Below are 21,953 nucleotides of genomic sequence, written 5' to 3' on the forward strand. Positions count from 1 at the left end.
TATTTTTTCTTCAAAATTACATGATAAAAATGTCAAACAAAGAAATACTGAAAGAGCTGCACAGTGAAGATCCACTTGGATCCTTTGATTAATACTAATTAGATTTTCTTAAACTACAATCTTCTTTACTAATCATTTTTTCACAATTCACCTTCCCTTTAAACAAAAACAAACCCACTAAGCTGAATAACTAAAAATCTAGTTTCTAAATATTTTGCTTATTCTACTAAATCTCTCCATATATACGTATACTAAATCTATACATATCTATATATCCTGTGATAGTTTAGTCCCCCAAGTTCTGAAATCCAACACTAACATATATATAGATCATTGCTCTTTGAGAAGTATGCAATGTTAACTAATATTCAAGAAGTATATTTTCTATGTATTTATACCATGCATAAAAAAATAAACCAATAGCTGAACTTTATAGTATATGAATTGTATCTTGATACAGTTGTTATTTTAAAAAAAGTAAATCAATAATATTTGCTTCAGTTCAAATGAGCAATCATGGATATAAAAGGATCCTCTTTTATATACAAAATAATTCCAATAACAGAATATGATTCCTGATGGTACCAATGGAATAGCTACTCAAAATATACTTTGAATTAGATTATAAACTAATGCTGTTACTTAAATTACTGCAGTGTTTCTAAATTCAGAAGAAACAAATTGATAGTTTCTTCATCTTCACTGTCTACATTAATATTGGGCAGGGATAGAAAACGGGAAGGTTAATGTTAGGAGAAATTACCATCAGGGTAATATTGCTGGTTCATGCCTTCTGGAGGACCTTGTCCACCATGACTGTATTGGTCCCCATAATAGTCTTCCTGGCCTGAGTACTGCTGTGGTGGGCCTGAAAAACCACAACCAGTCAAGATATAAATAATTTGTTCTCTATGTCATCAAAGGCTTTCTAACTGATGTAATGAGCGATTATTTCTCAGATGTAGATTCCCCTCCAATACTCTGGCATTTCTGGTACTTTTAATTATTTATATATACACACATACATAGAAACACAGCAATTCCACATACCACATTTACTAAAATTAATTAAGACCATACATGTAATATCAAACGATACTAGGAAAAACAAATACTGACTTCTTAAAAAGAGGTTCAACTTGGTAGGAAATTAATTTCTTTTTTATTTTGATATCAGAGCACATCAAAATAAAACTGGGCTTGTTCTGGCCATATATTCTAAACTTCTAAAAAAGAGTATTTCCTGCTGCAAATCAGTGAGCTTCTGATATAAAATTTTATGATGTAATTTTTTCCACAGAAAAGAGTAAGAGAAAAGCTGTATTCCAGGAAGTTCCTTTTCACTTCAAGACTCTCGGGACCCTTTGTACCTACTATATCCTCTGTCTTTGGAGGTGGGGGAATAACAACAAAAAACCCTGACTTTGCCTAGACAAAAAGTTCACTAAATTCAAAGCCTTTCAACTACTGTTATTAACATCAAATAGGAAATTCTCCAAATGGAATCTTACCCTGTTGAGGTGGTCTATAGGGAGGAATCTGTCTCTGACCCATCATATGATTGCCTTGGTTAACTTGACCCATCATTCCCATAGGTGGCTGCTGTCCTTGGTAATGCTGCCCACCTCCCTGTGGCATATTGTATTGCTGAGAAGGGGGCTGCTGATGCATCATTGGTCCTGAAAATAAATCAAACATTATGCACATAATTTTTTTTAAAAAAGTTTTTAGATGTTGATAGACCTTTATTTTATTCTTTATTTATATGCGGTGCTGAGAATCAAACCCAGTGCCTCACACATGCTAGGCAAGTGATCTACCACTGAGCCACCACCTTGGCCCACTGTATATAATTTTCTGCATATAATGTTAGCATCTTAAGAGAATTAAAAGATTCTTTTACAATATAATACAAAACATATAATAAATGTAATAAAATTGACCTAAAATAAAAGTCTTTGAATTAAAGCTCCCACACATAAAAAAATTTTTAAAAACACAAATAAGGAACAACAACCAGTCTATAGTAGTCAATACCTGAAAGAGAACTGTAGTCATTCAAAAAATAAATAAATAAATAAAGACAAAATGGATAAAATATCTTGAATGTATATATTTTCCATGTACAATACAGTATCTATACCATCTTTGAAGAAAAATATACACAAGTCAGTAGTCAAACCGAGGGAAGAAGCCAAATTCCTAGATTTCTATTTTGTTTTATTTTCAATAACCACATAATAATGATAGAAAGGGAAATTATACAAACATTTACAAATACATTAGTAGAATTTCACAAATTTAATTTTAGGACAATTTATGGTAAGGAATGGGAGTGAACCTAGGGGTACTTTACCACTGAGTCACATCCCCAATTCTTTTTATTTTGAGACAGGGCCTTGCTAAGTTGCTGAGGCTGCCCTTGAATTTGCACAATCCTCCTGCTTCAGTCTCCTGAGTTGCTACCAGTCTACTTTTATACAGCTACATATACTCCCCCTTGACTGTCTTGGGGACAACAACGTAAGAAGAAAGTATAAAAGGCAAAGAAAGATTAAAGAGCATGTAACAGTTTTACAGGAAAACCTGCCTAGAAGAGCCAGCCAAGAGCTCATTATTTCATTATTTAAATAAAAAACTAAAAACAATGCAAAGCAAGCTCACCTTTTTAAATGTATTTCTGACCTATCACAGGAGTAACAAAGTAAGCAGAAATACTTCACCTCCTTTCTAATGTGAAAAAGGAATGCTCTATCAGAATTAACTTTTTTCTCCTATTCATCTTCTGTTCTACATTTTTTCAAATCCTTTTTTTTTCCTTCTAATTTTACTATTGTAAGATAAGTCTTTTCAAAAGTTACCTGGGACCTTTCTTTCAACAAGGTTATAAACTCTTAATAGTAGGGACTAGGTAGCTCAGCGAGAGTAAAGGAGGAAGAGAACTTAACATTGAATGCAGAGCTACACTGCCAGTTACATGCTTTCACATTCATTTCCTATAAGCTCCTAAAAAGTACCAAAAAAAATCCCAACTTTCAAGTTTTTAACCAAGAAATCCAAGGATGAAGATTATACAACTAATAGATATTAGTTGGGACTAAAACAAATCTCAAATCTGATTTCAAAGCATAGGCCTGTTCCACTATTTTTCATTGGCTCTACTCAAAAATAAGCTATAACGAAGTTTGCAGTTCAAAACAAGTTTTGTCATAAAAAAGTTCTAAAACACTAATGAGCTTAATTGAGGATACAATTCAAAGTATATTTTGTATGTAATTAAGTGATGAACACAAATAGACACAGGCAACCTGACTGGGTGTTTGTGTAATTCATTTACAGGAAATGAAGGTTTTGCTGTGTCTTTCTTCTCCAACACTGTCTGAAGACCTCTTGCCTTAACTGAAAGTAACGATACAATATTCTATGCAAATGAACCAAAATTAAAAAGAAAGAAAAACCATAATAGCTGGGATGGTGGCAGGGGGAGCCAAAAAGATACATAATAAAATTCTAAGTTTTGCTCTAAAGCCGAAAAGTAATTCTAGCTTAAGCCCTAGACAGCAAAGATCCATCCTGCTTGTGCTTTATCTTTTGGGACTGTCAGCAGTTCCAATATCCCAAAGAGCTCAATTATCACTGTTCCTTTATTCTTTGCCACTTTCCTCCCTCTGAGGATCCTAACATCACTCAGGATCAAGCCTAAAACCAGAGAGAGAATGAATGGGCTTGCTCTACTATAACAAGGTACTTTCATCGTTTCCTTGAAGACTTACCCACTAAAGATAAGAAATTATGATTTTATAACTTCAATTCTGATTGTTTAGGAAACATTTTCCTTATAATAAAGAAATATGCTACACTGGTAATGTGTATCATCTCCTGAGACACTAATGAAAGTAAGATCTAAATTTTAAAAGACTACCCCAAAATAAGTTTCAAAAATATACACTATAGAGTAAAATAAAACTACAAAATAAGTATTCCAAATAACCATTTTCTGCTACAATAGCATTATACATTATTATAGGCTTAAGGGATATCCCTCAATTTACGTAAGCCATTTTGATGTTAGGATGCACTACGAAATGTAATACATATATGAAGACTCTACTAATATCTTAATTACTTAGAATATACTTTTTGCAAGGACATAAATACTCATCATTACCATGCTTCCATTTTGAGTTTTACAGCCTTCTAGATATTCTACAGTGATAATGACCTATTATCTTAAACACATATTAAATATTCCCCAAATTACTGTACTTTATATTACAGGAATTCTTTATTCCAATGAAATGGTTAATACTTAGTTTTATCTTAGAATTTTTTAAAAAAGAGTAAGTTGAGGATCAAATTTGAGTACTTCTTGTATAGACCATGGGCCCAAAGCCAAGTGGTAAAAGGACATGACAGGAATTACCAGTCTCAGTGACTTACAATTATACAGACCAAAAAGAAAAGAGTCTTTACAAATATTGTTTTAATTAATCTGTGAAGAGTTTTGAATAATTTTTAAAAATATTCTGTGTACACATTCACATATTCATATCTGTAGATGTATATCAATACACTAAACTTCTATAAACTGTTTCATTAATCTAAGGATTATTTCAACAATATGGTTAAAAAAGATAACTAACATTTAATGAGCACTTATTATGAGCCAAGAACTAAGCTAAGTTTTATATGTATTATTATCTTCCCAAAACCTTATGAAAACAGGTTGACAGTACTATTATCAACTTAATTTTCCTAAAAGAAATTTCTTCAAATGACCAATAACTATAAGAATCAGCATTGATTCTACAGTGAAACTGTGTTGACAATCACTATTTTCATGTCCATATTTTATCATTTATTATTCACGTTTTACTACTTGTTCCTTAACCACATATTCTCGAAATAAACCATTTATAGCTCTCAAATATAATACTAATAGTTTGCAAGAGAAAAATTCCTGTATTCTAGCAAGCTCAATTAGCTACCCTACTACATGTTTAAACAGTCATTTAAAATAAAAAAGATTCTTTACATAACTAAATTGTACATCTGTCCACATCAAGAATTATAAATAGTTCACAGTCAGATGTTCAGACACAATATCAAGGATAAAAGAACAAAAGCTGAGTAAGAAAATGTAGAATTATCCCAGAAACTTAGTAATTAGGCACAAACTTAGCTGAGTTACCTAAATAACCAATGAAAAAAATGAAACTATGATAGACTTTAGCTAGTAAAAAGAACAGCTCATTAAGCAATACAAACTTTTGTGGCTGGGTTCAGTGGGGCATTCAATCCCAGCTATTTGGGAGGCTGAAGCAGGAGGTTTTAAATTTGAGAACAGTCTCTGCAACTTAGCCGTAACTTGTCTCAAAATAAAAAAATAAAAAGGAGTAGGGATGGATGTAGCTCAGTTGTAAAATTCCCCTGGGTTCAACCTATGTGGGGGAGAGGGTAGAGACAAACTTTTTAATAACATGAAATTTTTACAGAAATTCTCATAAGTATTAAAAGGTATTAGAACAATATCATCAATAAGTTTTGTTATTATAATTTGTTTTTTCAGTGACACAGATCATCTTTAGATGCAGTTATTCACATTACCCTTCCTTAAAGCTGTGATTCTCAGTCTTAAATGACTGTTCTCCATAGGACATTTAACAAAATCTGGAGAAATTTTTAGTTGTCACAACTGGTGGGGTTGGGGCACAATTGCCATCTGGTGTGTGGAGTAAAGAAATACTGATAAACATTCCATAATGCACTGGAAAGGCTCCCCCAACAAAGAATTATCCACCTCAAAGTATCAATAAAGCCGAGTTAAGAAATCCTGAATTTCTCAAGGGCATAATTTTAATTCACAGGCATCTTTACAAACTGGGCTGGGAACTAGGCTATTTAGCTTCCTCGTGATTGAGAAATGGGAAAGGATGTGTTGTGAATTAATAAATCCAGCAAAATAAAAGGTTGCACTATTTAGACAACTTCTTAAAGGATTCCTTTTAATAATTTCAACTATATTATGCAATAATAATTTTAAAAAAAGTCACTGGTAAACATCCGTTGTTCACTGAAATGAATTCTAAGGTCTACATTTATGTGGCACATGTAACTCTGTTGTGAAGACCCTAAGTTACCCAAGCAGATAGCCATGGAGGTAGAGTACATTAGCATACCTAGCTTCGTTACTGAGCATGAAAGCACATAATTATGAACCATCTGGCAGAGAAGAGATTATTCTAACCAGAAAAATTCTGAGGGAATGAACTGTAAATAAGCAAGACTTTCGATATTTGTTAAAATGTTTTTTGTAAAACATACACTTAACATACAACAAGCCAACTGCACTCCTGGGTATGTATCCCAGCGAAATAAAAATTAATGTCCAAACAAAAAATATAGACATGTATATGATTACCCATAGCATCTTTAGTTTTAAAAATCTCAAAACTATAAACAACTAAAATGTTCCTCAATAGATGAAAGGTCAAACAGTAGTACATCCATACCATGGGATACTACTCAGCAATAAAAAGAAACTTCTGCTACATGCAACAATTTGGATAAAACCAAAAGGTATTAATTATGCTGAGTGAAAAAACTCAATCTGAAAAGGTCACCACTGTATGTTTCCATTTATTCAATGTTCTCAAAATGACAAAATCAAATGGAGGAAAGAGTAATAGGGGCTTCCAGCATTTGGAGCTATGTGGGGCCAAGGTACACAGGACATTTCTATCTTTGCAACTTCCTGTGAACACATTTGAAAACTTCTTGTTTTAAAATAATGAACCTGAATTCTGCTCAGTTACTATTTTAAGTCAAGCTCATCTGGATTGTTTCCCAGACCCAGAAGATTTTAGAATCGCTGACAATTATCCATTTTACCTGACTGTTAACTGATAAGGCCTTCCTTGAATGACAGCTGATAGATGATAAGACCAGAGAGAAGAATGTTGTTTTCTAATTTGTTATGGCAGGAGAATACATATCTAACTAATCAGTCAGTTAACAAATAGGACAAAGTAGTAAACAAAACAGTTCCTAACTTTCAAGAATTTAGAGTCTAGGGAAAATTAAACAAATAATTATTTAAATGTTATATAACATCATAATACTTATTACTATATTAAATAATAAGGTATATGTACACATATATACACAACACACACATACATATATACAACACACACGTAAGAGATTTACTAAGTTGGGGATTCTTATAGCTCCTGAGTCTGGATTAGGGTATGGGTTTATGGACCAGGAATAAAGACTAGAGACTGATACCAACCACATGGGCAATCAATTAAATCTACATAATGGAGCAATAATAAAAAAAAATCTTTTAATATCAAGGCTCAGATGAACCCCACTGGTTAGCAATACTCTGTGTATCATCAAATATCCATGCCAGGAGAGAATGCATCTGATTGCTTCAGGAGAAAATAATGTGAACACTGCAACTGGTACCACTTCTGGGGGTCTGCACTTTGCACTTCTTCCTTGGGCTAATGTAAATCTATATTCTTTCTCAATAAATCCTATCTATGAGTATAACAGCATTCGGAGAATTCTGTGAGTTCTTCCAAAAAAATTATTGAACTGGAGGATGGGTTTAGGGAACCCTTGAACTTGCAATTGGTGTCAGAAAAAAAGGCCAGTCTAGGGGGCCATCCCCTATAATTTCACAATTAGTGTCAGAGATAAGGGTAGTCTTGGGGACTGTGCCATCTAACTCCTCACAACTCAAATGAATGGCTCTTGCAACTGTCCCTCATCTTTCTCTCTTGCATCATTAACTTCCCCTCTAATATATCATTCCTATCATATTGAACACGACAATATCTTCCCACATTTTAAAAAATATTTCTTACATATCTTCTTCTGGCTATTAATCCTTTTTCCCCCTCCTGTATCAAAAAATAACTGGAAAGAATTGTCTTTATTTGCTGTTACCATTTTTTTTTTCTTTCAATTTTCTCATGAACATATCAGTCAGGCTTTTGCCCCCATTCCTACATCAAACTGTCCATCTTGGTCATAAAATCCAAGTTATTTTTCAATCCTCACCTCACCTATTCACAGAATTCTCCTGTCTTAAAAACAGTATCTTAGCGTCTAAGAAAATATAATCTCTTGGCTTCCCTCCCAACTTACCAGCTAGTCCTGAGTAGTCTAAGCTTCAATACCGAAATGTTATAATCCTCAGATTTTTTCCTTCCTATTAGCAACATCTTAAACAATCTGTCTTCTAATACCATAGCTTTTAATACCCTGACCTCTCCCTTAAGTCAACACTCTTACTTTTTATAAGTAATAATACTAAAAAATAAAAAGTTTCATGGTTAATATACTCAGGGTAACCAAAATCAAATTGATTTCTTTCCAGTAGGACTTCTCAGATCTGTTAATATGCTAATAAGCATGCTGAATATTTCATAGTTTACCAATAATTACTAAAATCTGGGCAATAATTTTGCAAGTTATAGATCAACATTCTCCTATAATTAAGAAATAACTATATTTTTTCCATGAAAGTAGTAATACCATTTTCAGAATCCTACCACAGGAATAAATAAAAAGCTAAATTCCCATCACTTATAAATCAACAAAATGTTTTTACTTATGTGAAATTCATATAAGTTCAACAGTTTTCATCTTGTAAAGAACTCTTTCAAATTAAAAATGAGCAAATAAACCATAGAATATACAACATGAACAGGCAATTCATAAAAAACTTACAAATGCCAAATAAACATACGAAGTTCAGAATCTTCTCTAATAATCAAAGAAATAAAAGTTAAGAGGACAGTTGGATTCAGTGTGTACTCAGCAACTTAGCCAGACCTATTTCAAAATAAAATGTAAATGACTGGGGATGTGGTTCAGAAGTAGATTCTACTTGAGCTCTTGGGCTCAATCCTCAGTACCAAAAAAAAAATTATAATTTTTCCTATATGTCCATCAAAGATTAAGATTAATACCATTGGTATGTAATGAATAAGCACTTCTGTATACGTGATGTGACCTCATACATCCTTTACTGAAAATAACTTCTCTCAAATATTTTAAGTACTCATGTATTTTATCCTGACAATTCTATTTCTAGAATTAATCTTACAAAAATCTTATACAAGTACTCAAACAAAATGTTTCTTTCACAATTATTTGTAATAATAAAAGACTAGAAATGTTTCAAAAGTAGATACAGTTGCTAAAATATATTCTGGATGCATACAAAGAATAATGCCATTTTCTCGAAATGAGGTACAAGGAAACATACTATTGCAATAGGTATGCAGAAGTAAATGCTAAACTGTCCTACTACTTTAATGTCAAGCCTCTGAATCAGTCTAACCAAAGAGTACACTAATGGTATTTAAAAACCATTATCATTTGGAACTAAATGAATCAAGACATCTTCTTAATACTATTCAAACTAAAACTAAAACCCGAAATAAACTAGCTGCTGTGAATAAAATGACAGTTGATAAAACAATCTCAAACTTATGGGTTCATTTAAAAACAAAAAACTTGATTATTCTGATTTTATAGAAATTAAGTAAACAATCAGTTTAAATGCATCACTTTATTTAATCTTACTTCAAGAAAGTAATCACTTTAGTCCAAGAATCCTGCCAAGATTTGAGTCCAAGTCTGAAGAATTGTCCACATGGAACTTGTAAAACACAAATGTAACAATTTGTAAAATCTCTTTCCTTTTAAATATGTAATTAGTAAAATTCTGGAAATGAGGAAAGCTACAATTACTAATGCCTGGGAATGAAAAATAAACTGATTCAAGTATAACTGTTGGTCATCTTCAGAAGGTGTTTCTGTTTTAATTTAACTTGTCATACGCCAATGAATGTTATCTGTTGCTTTATTAAACATCTTTAAGGCACCAACTCTGTCTTTACAGGTTATGACATGACATCTTATTCCAACTCCTATTCATGGAATAGATGTATATCTAACCTCAGTCATTATTCTTTGCACTTAGGGAAATAGCAGTGAACAAAATATACATTTCCAACCTTTTTAGAGTTTTTTGAATTCTGGTGGAGTTTACGCTCTACAAAGGAACTCTGTTTCCTATATAGGAACCCTGGTTCTCTTAAGGTTCAAAATGATGGTCAATGAACTACCTAGATAATAGTGAAAATAACATGGGAAAGTATAAGTTTGATTGCCTATTGTATTACAGGAAACTTTTGCAGTAAGTTTAAGAAAAGAATCATTTAAAAATTGCCAAATCTTTCATGTGGAAGCAAAAAAGACTAAGTACATAAAGGAAAATATTCTGCTAAAATACTAGCTTCGTTGCTGAATTTTAAAAAAATTCAGTTTTCTAGATTTCTAAACACATGTAAGTCACTACAAATAAACTAAAAGACAATTAAAATGCATACAAGCTCATTTTTAAAAAAGTTCAAAAAACAATAACTGTTGATATTCTTTCCTTAACAACTACAAATACAATAAATAAGTAAACTTAATGGGGTCAACTTTCTATGTTTCTTTATGTGTTTTAAAGAGATGAGGTCTCACTATGTTGCCCAGAATGGCCCTGGACTCCTGGGTTCAAGTGCTCCTTCTTGCCTCAACCTTCCTTGAAGCCAGGAGGAGTACAGGCAAAACAGCACACCCAGCTTTGTGCAGCATTTTAAAATGACATTTTGGGGCTGGGGATATAGCTCAGTTGGTAAAGTGCTTGCCTTACAAGCACAGGGCCCTGGGTTCGATCCCCGGCACCAAAAAATAAAAAATAAAATAAAATATAAAATAAAATGACATTTTGTATGATAGGTTTCCATGTTGCTGTTATATTAGCCCTTGTACTGATTTTCCCCTCAAAGGGCTGAATGTAGTTCAGTGGTAAAGCACTTGCCTAGCATGCTTGAGGTCACAGGTTAAATCCCCAACACCATGACAGGAGAAAAAAAAAAAAATCCAGTAAACATTAAAAAGCTCAAAACAGCTTATAAAAAATTAATGAAGCACAAAGAAATTCCATAATACTATTACTGGAAATAATACCATTACTATAACATTAATACCTAGAATACCTTATTAGAGCTACTAGGATAAATTAGCAGATTATTTCTCTTGTTTTTAAGCAATCAAAAAGATAAACTGTAAATGTATAAAATCTCTCTCCTTTGGACTGATTTCAATATACTCCTAAATTATAATGAGAAAATGTTTAGAGTTTGCTTTTTTCTCCTTAATTTCACTTTTTTGAAATCGAGAGAGAAAGAAATAGGGGGAGACAAGAGAGAAAAATTACGGAAAATTTTTCAATTCTTAGACCAATGTGCAAGCTAAGTGCGGTTTAAAAAAAATCACTTAAAAACTACTAAGATGAATGCATCCATACTTGCAATGGTCTGCTTACAAGATTAATACTGGGGTCTGGGGATGTTATAATTCAGTGGTAGATTCCTTGTCTACACAAGTAAACCCTGAAATGGATCCTCAGCAAAATTAAAAAAAAAGAAAGAAAATAGAAAACTACTACCATATAATCCACATAATTGGGTAAAGTTACCAAAATATTACTCAATTAATAATTAATAATACTATTAATTTAATACACTAAATAATTACCACTTAAACAGCTCTTTTTAAAAACATAATTCTTCGATTATTCTTTTTTTCCATTTGCTTTGTCATTTACCACAGGTTTCTGGGTTTGTTTTGTTTTCTGTGCTGGGGATCGAACCTATATGCATGTAAACCACACACTGTATCACTGAGCTATATCCACAGCCTGGTAAATGTAATCTAAGAAATTTCACAAATATTTCTTTTCCATGACTCAAAACCCCACTAATAAAAAATGGTTAAAATACTCATAACAGTTTTGTAACATTTCCTGATACAGAGGTAAATGTGTTGAAATAAGGGGCTATTGAAAGATTTTTGACATTTTAACTCAAAGAACACAATATTTCAATAAATGTGAGAAACTATTACAAGATAAACACGTTTCCTTTAACAGAGGTTTTTTTCACATGTGGTTAGGTCTAAACAAAAAACAAAAACAAAAAAATTTTTTTTTCAGCATTGGTGACTAAACCCAGGTTCTCATTTATGCTAGGAAAGTACTCTACCACTGAGTTAACATCCCCAAACCTTCAACTATATTTTATTTTGAGACAGGGTCTGGCTTAATCACTGGCAAGCCATGAACTTAGAATCCTCCTGCCTCAGCCTCCAAGTAGCTGGAATTACAGGTATATGTCACCATGCCTGGCTCTAAATAAAAACGTGCTTAATGTAAAATATATATTTTATATTCTGTAAAAAGTACCTGAGAAAATGTTTCATACAGAAATGAGTAATAAACTTAATTACTAAAACTTTCATCATGCTAAACAACTTGATACAGTAGGTTCCATACAATTTTTCTTTTCTTTTCTTTTTTTAAGAATTCTTATGATTAAGAAAATGGCTGGGTGCCGTAGTGCACGCCTGTAATTCGAAGGGCTTGGGAGGCTGAGGCAGGGAGATCTCAAATTCAAAGGCAGCCACAGCAACTTAATGAGGTCTTAAGCAACTCAGCAAGATCCTGTCTCAAAATAAATAAATAAAAAGGGTTGGGGATAGGCTCAGTAGTTAAGTACCCCTGGTTCAATCCCTGATACCAAAACAACAACAAAAAAGAAAGTAGACGGTACCAGAATACTCTATAACTTTTATAAAAATTTTTTTGCTTTGAAAACCACAATTTTATTTGGTGGTTTTTAAGATACTAAAATTTAAAAGACAAAATTTTATTTGTACTGCAGACATTTAAAAACAAAATTTCCTCAATTATTTTCATCATATTTTCTCCTTTGAAAAGTATTTATTTTTTCAAGTCACACCTCTACATTAGTTATTTTTTGTATAATCTGTTTTCTATCCTGAAACTCATAAATGATGAGAACTAAGCAAAAAGTAACATAAGTACTGTAGTAAAAAGATACATTCATATAAAATGTGACATTTTTAATTCCTATGAATATCTTGACTCTTCTTCTCCAAAAACAGTAACTAATTTCTACATGTACACTTCATGCTTTCTTTTCTTCAAATCACATCATAATCTTTCAAACCATACTACAGAAGCATCCATTCCTACGTACACCCTATCTTTTCATAACTATGGTTTTTAAGAAGTGTGCTACCAAAATCACTATAGTTGCTATCAAAATCATCATCAATTTTCTATCTCAGATTTATCTGAATGACTTTCCTTCTGATCTAGCACTGACTGGATCTTGCTATAGTTTTAAACCTTTAAGTGAACTAAATAAAAAAATTAAAAAAGAAAGAAAAATATTTCACACAGGCATTAAAAAACTTTGGGGCAGGGGAATGGAGCAAGCTTGTTTTGTGAAACTATACCAACAGTTTAGTCTATTACCTCTCTGTGTTTTCAGTATATCTCATCAAAGTTATACTTTTTTCTGTGCTAATATTTAAAAATTCAATATTATTTCATCATAAAAATTTCAGTAGAACATTAACTTTATTTCAGTATATTTTAATGATCTATTTTTTATAATCAGATCTAAGAAAGTTTATTTCAAATATATTTAATTTTCTTATATTCTTAGCCTCACCACATTTTGTAAGTGAAGTAGCTCTAAGCTGGCAATATGCCAACTGTTTTAACAGGCAATTAGAAGAACAGAGCACCACTTACTAGTTTTTAGTTTTTATTCACAGGATACTTAAAAGAGAAACATGATAACAATTTCACTCTCTGAGATTGGTAATAAACTTTAATGGACTCGGATCACTCTAAAAGAAGAGCAGCACTTCCACTGAACATTATAATACCATATCATTTTGGAATTACCTTACAATGCTGAAACACAGCATCAAACACTAAGTCAAGAGAAAGTAATACAAACTAATACATCCTTAAAAAGTAAAGTGAACCTTAGAGCAGATGTTCTTTAAGAGTATATACCTGGCAAAGACAAAATTATATTTTCTCAATGAATTAGCTTTAAAAAAACAATTCAACAATAGAAAATCCCCTAATAATATGTTCAAATGACAAATTTTTAAAAACTTAACAAAAGATAACTTGAGCAATTTAATTTCTAAATGTAAAAAAAAAGATTTAAACTGGCTACAAACTCAACATTCCCTTTTTATGAGCATGACTGTTGCTTACTTAATACTTAAATTTTTATGAATCAGCTAACAACCTGATATAATTATTTACTTTAAAAGGCTAAAATAGCACTCTAGTATAGAATAGTTACCTTGGTTTGGCTGCATATTCATGTTTGGTCGGGGGCCGTAGTTTCCCATTGGTTGCCCTTGACTCATTGTCATCTGATTCTGTACTGGCATGCTCTGTGATGATGGCACAGAATGGTTGTAACCTCCCATGGAACCATGGCTACTTGAAGGCATATTCATGGAACTGTTTGTCATATTGAGTTGATTGGGTCCAGGTCCCTGCATAGGCATATGGTTAGGCCCTTTGAAGAAAAATAATCAGAACCAGAATATAGAAAGTTAAAGAGATGGTTTTTACAAAAGTACCTAAAAGAGCTATTTGTAGAGTTTTTTTCATTATTGTAGTCAGAACACTAAACAATGATTTGAATATTTAATAGCAAATAAATGGTTTATATGAATAATAGAAAATATTGTGAGGTGAATGTTGTTACTATTCCCATTTTAGAGATTAAGAAACTGATTTTTGGAAAGCCAAGAATACTCTGATAAAAGAGAGTAATAAGGGAAAACTAGTTTTGTAAGACAGCAAAAATAAAGCTGGAGTAAAGTTATGTAGTACTGACAATATGAATGGATTAACAGATCAATTAACCAGAACAGGGTCTAAAAATATACCCAAACACACAGTTCAGTAAATGATAATAGTAGTGATATTAAATTAGGTAATTCAGGGCACAAAAAATTAATTCAGTAAATGGTATTGTGACAATGGACAAAAAACTGGCTGTATCACCTCATTCCTCCCCATAAAACTAATCTAATATGTATAAAAAATTTAAACATAAAAAAAGAAGAAAGAGAGGGCTGGGGGTATAGCTCAGTTGGTAGAGTGCTTGCCTCGCATGCACAAGGCCCTGGGTTCACCAGCACCACCAAAAAAAAAAAAAAAAAGAAGAAAGAGGGCTGGGTTTGTGGCTCAATGGTGGAGAGCATGCCTAGCATGTGTCAGTACTGCATATAAATAAATAAAGGCCCACTGACAACTAAAAAACACCTAAAAAAGACGAAGAAGAAAGAAAAGAAACCATATTAAAGAATTTCAAAATGGAGAAATTTTAAAATAATCTTGGGAGGAAAGTTCTTGCTGGAAATTCCAAAGCTTTAAAAAATCTAATTGGTTAACGGTGGTGCATACTTATAATCCCAGGGGCTCAGGAGGCAGAGGAAGAAGGACCCACAAGTTAAAAGCAAGCCTCACCAAGTTAGCAAAGCCCTAAGCAACTTAGCAAGACCCTGTCTAAAAATAAAAAAATTAAAAGGGTTGGTAATGGGGATGTGGCTCAGTGGTTAAGTGTCTCTGGTTCAATCCACAGTACCAAAAAAAAAAAAGAACATGACAAAAAAATAATCAAAAGATAAACTGAAAAAAATTACTCAGAAGACATGTCATACATTAAATTAATTACCTAACATATTAAGTAAAAGACCATCAGTTTGAAAAAAATGGGGAAGGACATGAATGAAAGCTAAAAAAAAAAAAATCTAAAAATAGTTTCATAAGCAAAGAAAGACTGATTGCTTTACTTAATAAAAAGCAAATTAAAACTCTAAGATACAATTTTCATCTTTTAAATTCTCAAAAATCAAATATAGTTTGATACAACTATATTTTAAAGAAAGAAGCACTTTCAGATACTGCTAAGAAAATAAATGGAAATAGGTATTCTTTTTTATGGAACAACTTGATAGTAAGTATCAAATTTTAAAATGTACATACTTTGAACCCATCAATTTCAGTTCTAGGAATTTATAAAGATTTTGCACATGTATGCAAAAACTGTGTGTATGTTTTATAAATATATTCACGGCAGCACAACCTATCAACATACAAGAAATAACATTTATTTCTATTATAAAGAAACAGTTCAGGTAAGTCAGGGTATATCCATAAAAAAGAATATCATGCAGTCACCAAAAAGAATGAGGCAACTCTATACAATGAATACAGCAGTAATGGTCTCTGAGATAAATCTTTAAGAGGGAAAGAAGACATATAAGACTATTCAATATGTGCTATCATTTGTTTTTTTTAAAAAGAATAGTACCAAAAAAGAAATATACATTCTTTTGGTAGCAATAGAGAGAGAAAAAACTCTTGAAGGATAACCAATGCCTTTCTAGAACTCAGAGTTTGGAGAGGTAAAGGCTTTATAAATTGGTACTTTTCTAATTTGGCTGCATAGTCATGTATTATCTAATTTTTTTTTTTGGTTTTGGTACCAGGAATTAAACCCAGGGGTGTTCATCCCCAGCCCTTTCTTTTTAATTTTGAGACAGGGTCTCCTTAATTTGCTTAGGGCTTCGCTAAATTGCTGAGGGTTGGCTTTGAATTTTTGATCCTACTCCTTAAAAAAGGAACTGAAACTGAGAGGTTATCTGGCCAAGATCAAATGGCATAAATATCTCTGAAACTTAAATTGTCAAATAACTTACTAAAACTAAAATAGGAAATTAAGAACCAAGATAAAATTAGTGTTCATTAAAACGGGTGACTAGATGCTATAAAGAAATAAAGAAAATATAAGTTGCTAACCCTCTGATTTCTTACATCTAACTATAACTCCCTGACAATTACTAGGAGAGTCTCCTTACTATTATTTTAGATACTCTACTGTATTCTGGACAATAGAAGTCTTAAATGGTTGATAATCTCTGGCTTATAAAAAGAATGTAACTATTTCAGATGGTCTTACACAAAAACAAAAATGTGAAGTTAATATTAATTGTGCACTTCTCAAATGATTCCTTGGTCTTAGGCTTTAATGTTATGTGGAGATAAGTTATAAATCTAATATAATTATATATACCTATATGTTATACACCTGATCGAAGGCACTACCATCAAAGGTCACAGAATTCCTAACTAACTAACCTATACTAGCACTGTCCTTGTAGTTCTAAAAACAGTGAGTCCAAGTAAACTAAATGTGGACTTGGCAAGCAGATTTCTCCTGACTACAACCTAACTGCAAACTAAGTAGTAGTTCTGTCTTTATTCCTACCTCCATACTGTGTGGGGGACATCAATGCTGAGAGTCTTAGCAGGAAATAAGAGAGTCACTGAAATAGATTTACCTCCTACATGATTAATGTCACATCAATCTTCTAAACTAGGCTACCTTGCCTCTTTTGCTCTGTGCTCCCCCTTTGTTTCTTTTACTATACCTGTTGTCCCTGGAAACAACGCTACCAAAAATACAATCAGCTAGAGAAGATACTATCCTAAGGGTAATTTTAATAAACTGTTTTATGATTTCAATTTACTACCCTTATTGCTAGTCATGTTTGTTTGTTGCTAATGAAAACCTTTCTTTTTAGAAAATAAAAATATTCTCATATTAAAGGTAGAGAATACTATGCAAAAAATGACAGCTACGGGTCATTAGTGTTGTTACAAAAACAAACTGAAGATATTTTTAGCAAAAGATAACTAAATACGCACCCAATGGCCTAAAAGATACCATTCTAGCAACTCTAAAGTTAAAATTGATAAAGAGAAAAAGAATGGCTAAGTATGAGAAAGCTTACACTATTTCTTAGCATTTAATTTTGCTTCAAAATCAATTTCCATATTTGTTATGCTAAAACATATGTATTCATAAAAATCCCAATTCAGCATCAGTGATAGCTATGAAGAAATACTAAATACACAAATACACCAGCACTTTAGAGTTTGTTTTTGTTTCTTTTTCCCCTGTGTTTTTCTCAGTGATACTGTTTAAAAGATCAATAAATTTTTAAGTAAATAAAAACTCAGGGATGTTAGAATACCTTTTTGTAAACAGATTTTAATTCTTAAGCTATGGCACAATGACTTTTTTCCCCAAAAAGCTTCTAAAGCCAACTATGTTGCATAGTTTCAGACAGACTAAATTTAGCCAGTTCTGTTCATCAGAGGAATGCTGTGTGTCAGCTACATCAAAGCCCAAGGGCAGACTGATAAACACTGAATACAGGTCACGTAGCTCTGTAGCTAACAAACTCTAAGAGAGCTTGTACTCGGGGGCATTCAAAGCAGTTTTGTCATCAACAATCTAGTATCCCTTGAGCCCCCATGTCGTTTCAGTTGCTAAGCAACTCTAGTGTTAATGTCTTAGAGGAGAAAAACTTACCAGGCATCTGGCCGTTCATCTGGTTCTGCATGTGTGGTGCAGGAGGACCCCCACCTACCATTCCATCTGAAGGCATGTTGTGAGAGCGTGGAGGTGGGGGAGGGCCGCTCTGATTCATCACTCCAGGACCCATAGGCATATTCTGTGTGGGTGGCTGAAAGAAGACAGTTTAGCAAAACAAGAGAAATAGTTATACTTAATGGAATAAAGATGCATATGGAATAACAGTTGACTATGTTATTCAACTGGACAGAAAACAACAAATGCATTTTAATTTCTTCTAATGTATTTTAATCATGGACTTATTAATATCATATTTAATATCCCCAAAACTTTAGAAGAGGCACAGCATCTGAGCACCTTAGGACAAAATTAGACCACAATTAAAGTATATTTTAATTTATAAAATCTCAATGGTGAAAATGTTAACATTCTACACAAACAGAATTCTCATTTATTTATTGACTAAGAATTTCTAATGTAGTTATTATTATTTAAATCACATTAAAAATTAAGTCTCCTTTCATTACATATTTGAATATATTTATTGATGATTGATTTTACTTGAAAAGGTAGAATAAAAATAACTATAAAAGGACCAGGGGTCCCAAAATGTGACATATTTTATACTGTTAGCAATGGACTAATGTTTTAAAACACAAAGATAATAGTTCAGTTCAACATTTTTGTGCCGACTACTACTATAGATTGGAAACATTACTGATGGCCTCCAGGGGTACAGAGACAGCTGCCTCAAAAGGATGCCTTTGGCAAATTTCCTAATGAAATTTTCAAGAAAACCACTGACTAACCTTGAGAGTTCACAAAAGGGCAAAAGGAAAAACATAGATATAAGACAGTGTGCAACACCAGGTTCCCATCTTGGAAACATTTTGGTGGAGAAAGCAAATGTTTGGTTTCTTTCCAAATATTCACTTTTAACCCTGCAGGTTAGAAGAACTTATTTTTTACAGATCTACTTTCTGCCATTTTTCTCCATGATCAGAACATAATGTCCAATCCAGTAACTGCCTCCCACATTTTTTATTCTTGCTTAATATTTAAAAATTTTCTTCCACAGTATTTGATAACAGTTAGTTACTATTATCTTTACAGATTTTGTCAGCAAAGTTGTCTCTGAAACACTTAACAGGTACATGTTATTCTTCAGCCAACACATGCACTCAAACCTCCAATCATTTAATGAATAGCTCAAAGTGTAGAAATAACAAGTGCTAGGTTGGGTCTGTATCTCAGTGGTAGAGCGCTAGCCTAGCATGTGTGAGACACTGGGTTTGATCCTTAGCACCACATAAAAATAAATAAAATAAAGGCATGCTGTTCATCTACAAATACAAAAAAAATTTAAAAGAAGTAATAAGTGCTAAATAGCACCTACAAAAGTCAGAATTTTGATTTCTTCACTACTATAAATCCAGATAATTGGTCTTTATAAGTATTTTCTTTTCAATTTTCATCTTAAATTTTTTATCCAACTTGTGTCTTAAAACACTTACAACCTTGTTCAGTTTTCACAAAAAAAACATCAAATCTATCACATATCTTATTTTTAATTATCCTTTATTTATCATGCTTCAAACCTGGTTAATTTTTTATATTTCAACTCATAAAGCATCACTAATTGCTATTTACCATCACAAGAGTAATAACTAACCCTTCTGCTAATAAAGTCATAAAATCCTGACAAAATGCAAAAAACTGTCTAAAAGTACTAATGCACAATATAATCAAAAAACAACAGAAGCTACACCTCTTGATAGAAGGGAAGAATATTCAGACCAGCTCCGCAATTTCTTTGGCTTTTTCTGTGAGTGTACAGTGTATAGGGTAAAAGAGCCAAGACACAAAGCAGCAATCCTCTGTACTGAGCAATCCTCAGTTTTTTTACAATCAGTAGAAAATTAAATAAAGTCCCCAAAAGGAAAAACTACAAAGAGGGGGAAAACTCAAGATAACTACTAGAAAATAGCATTTAGGAGGCCAAAGAGCCAAGCAGATTCCAGCTACTGCCCATTGCTAGGGAGATAAAGATTAGAGTACAAACCCACCCAGTTAGAGGGGCATTCATAAACAACTATAGCTCTCCAGACTTCAGAAGAGCCTCTCCTCAGATTACAGTCAAAACTAAAATGGATTAGCCCAACAAATCTTTTAATGAACCCTCAATACTCAAGGTGATCTCCTAGTACTTCTCATACCAAAGGAAAACAATTATCTTTAGAAGAAAAGGACACAATCTTGACTTTCTAGAATTGTTCATCCACAATGTCTGCCCTTGTTTTTGTTTTTTTTTTTAAATACTGGAATGGATCCCCCTGGGGGTACTCTACCACTGAGCTACATATACCCCAAACCCTTTTTGTTAAAAAATTGTTCTGAAACACAAAATCTCAGTAAATTGCGCAGGCTGGCCTCAAACTTGCAATCCTCCTGCAATAGCCTCCCAAGTTACTGGGATTTCAGGTATGGATCCCATCTAACCACAATGTTTGATGTTTTGTCGTAAATTACAAGGTATCCTAAAAAACAAACAAAAATGGCTAACACCCAATAGTATGGCTATAATAATAACATTTTTAAAACTACCAAATATAATAGGTGTTGGCAAAAATGTGGAGAAACAGGAATTCTCATATATGCCAGGAAAACTATAAAAAGGTATAGTCACTTTGGAAACAGTTTGCCAGTTCCTCAAAAAGTTAACATATGTCTACCATATCATCAAATAATTCCATTCCTAGTATATACTCAAAAGAAATAAAACACATTCAGGCAAAAGTTGTATACAAATGTTCACAAAGCATTATTCATACGAGTCAAAAAATGAAAAAAAAAAAAAAATAACCCAAATGTCGTCCAACTGATGAATGGCTAAACGAAATGTGGTATATATATACAACATGGAGTTTTATATAGTCATGAACAAGAAGGAACTTGTGTCAGCTGCAGAACAGAACTTAAGAACGTATATTAAGCAAAATGAGCTAAACTCAGAAAGTCAAGATCCTATATTTTCTCTGATATGCAGAAGCAAAGCAAGAAAAACTAAAAGAAAGGTGGTGGGGGTATCCTATGAAAACTGAAAGTTCTACAGAGTACAGAAAAGGGATCAGGGGGAGGTAGGAGAGGAGGGAATAAGGAAATTCTGGGGAATGATACAGGCGGAATTATATTGTTATATTGTGTGCATAACAACAAATCACACCATTATGTACAACTAATGCACCAATTTTAAAAATGGGGAAAAAATATATATTTCTAACAATGAAAAAATTATATTTGAAAAGTGACATCATATATAACATCATCCAAAACTTTGAATCACTAGGCCTCAGAAAACCTGAAATGGAACCATTTGACCCAGTTATACCACTCCTCGACATATACCCAAAGCATTTAAAATAAGCACACCACAGTGACGCAACCACATCAATGTTATAACAGCTCAATCCACAATAGCTAAACTATGGAACCAATCTAGGTGCTCTTCAACAGATTAATGGATAAAATGTGCTATACATACACAATGGAATATTATTCAGCCACGAACACAGATGAAATTATGGC

The 21,953-nt window shown here is 32.6% G+C and overlaps 1 protein-coding gene across 3 annotated transcripts in view; it reads right to left on the reverse strand.

The window, feature by feature from the left end:
- Nucleotides 1–21,953, reverse strand: part of SS18 (SS18 subunit of BAF chromatin remodeling complex) — a 77,895-nt gene that overhangs the window by 17,692 nt on the left and 38,250 nt on the right. For all 3 annotated transcript variants that reach the window (XR_013758910.1, XM_079109413.1, XM_079109414.1), the window contains exons 4-7: nt 18,366–18,519; nt 14,271–14,492; nt 1,512–1,679; nt 764–868 (exon numbers count right to left, since the gene is read on the reverse strand). Coding sequence is in view for 2 of the 3 variants with exons in the window: in XM_079109413.1 (XP_078965539.1) it covers nt 764–868; nt 1,512–1,679; nt 14,271–14,492; nt 18,366–18,519 (649 nt within the window). In the remaining variant the exon portion in view is untranslated. The remainder of the gene's footprint in view (nt 1–763; nt 869–1,511; nt 1,680–14,270; nt 14,493–18,365; nt 18,520–21,953) is intronic.

Source organism: Sciurus vulgaris, assembly GCF_902686455.1.
Source record: "Sciurus vulgaris genome assembly, chromosome: 13".
NCBI lineage: Eukaryota > Metazoa > Chordata > Mammalia > Rodentia > Sciuridae > Sciurus > Sciurus vulgaris.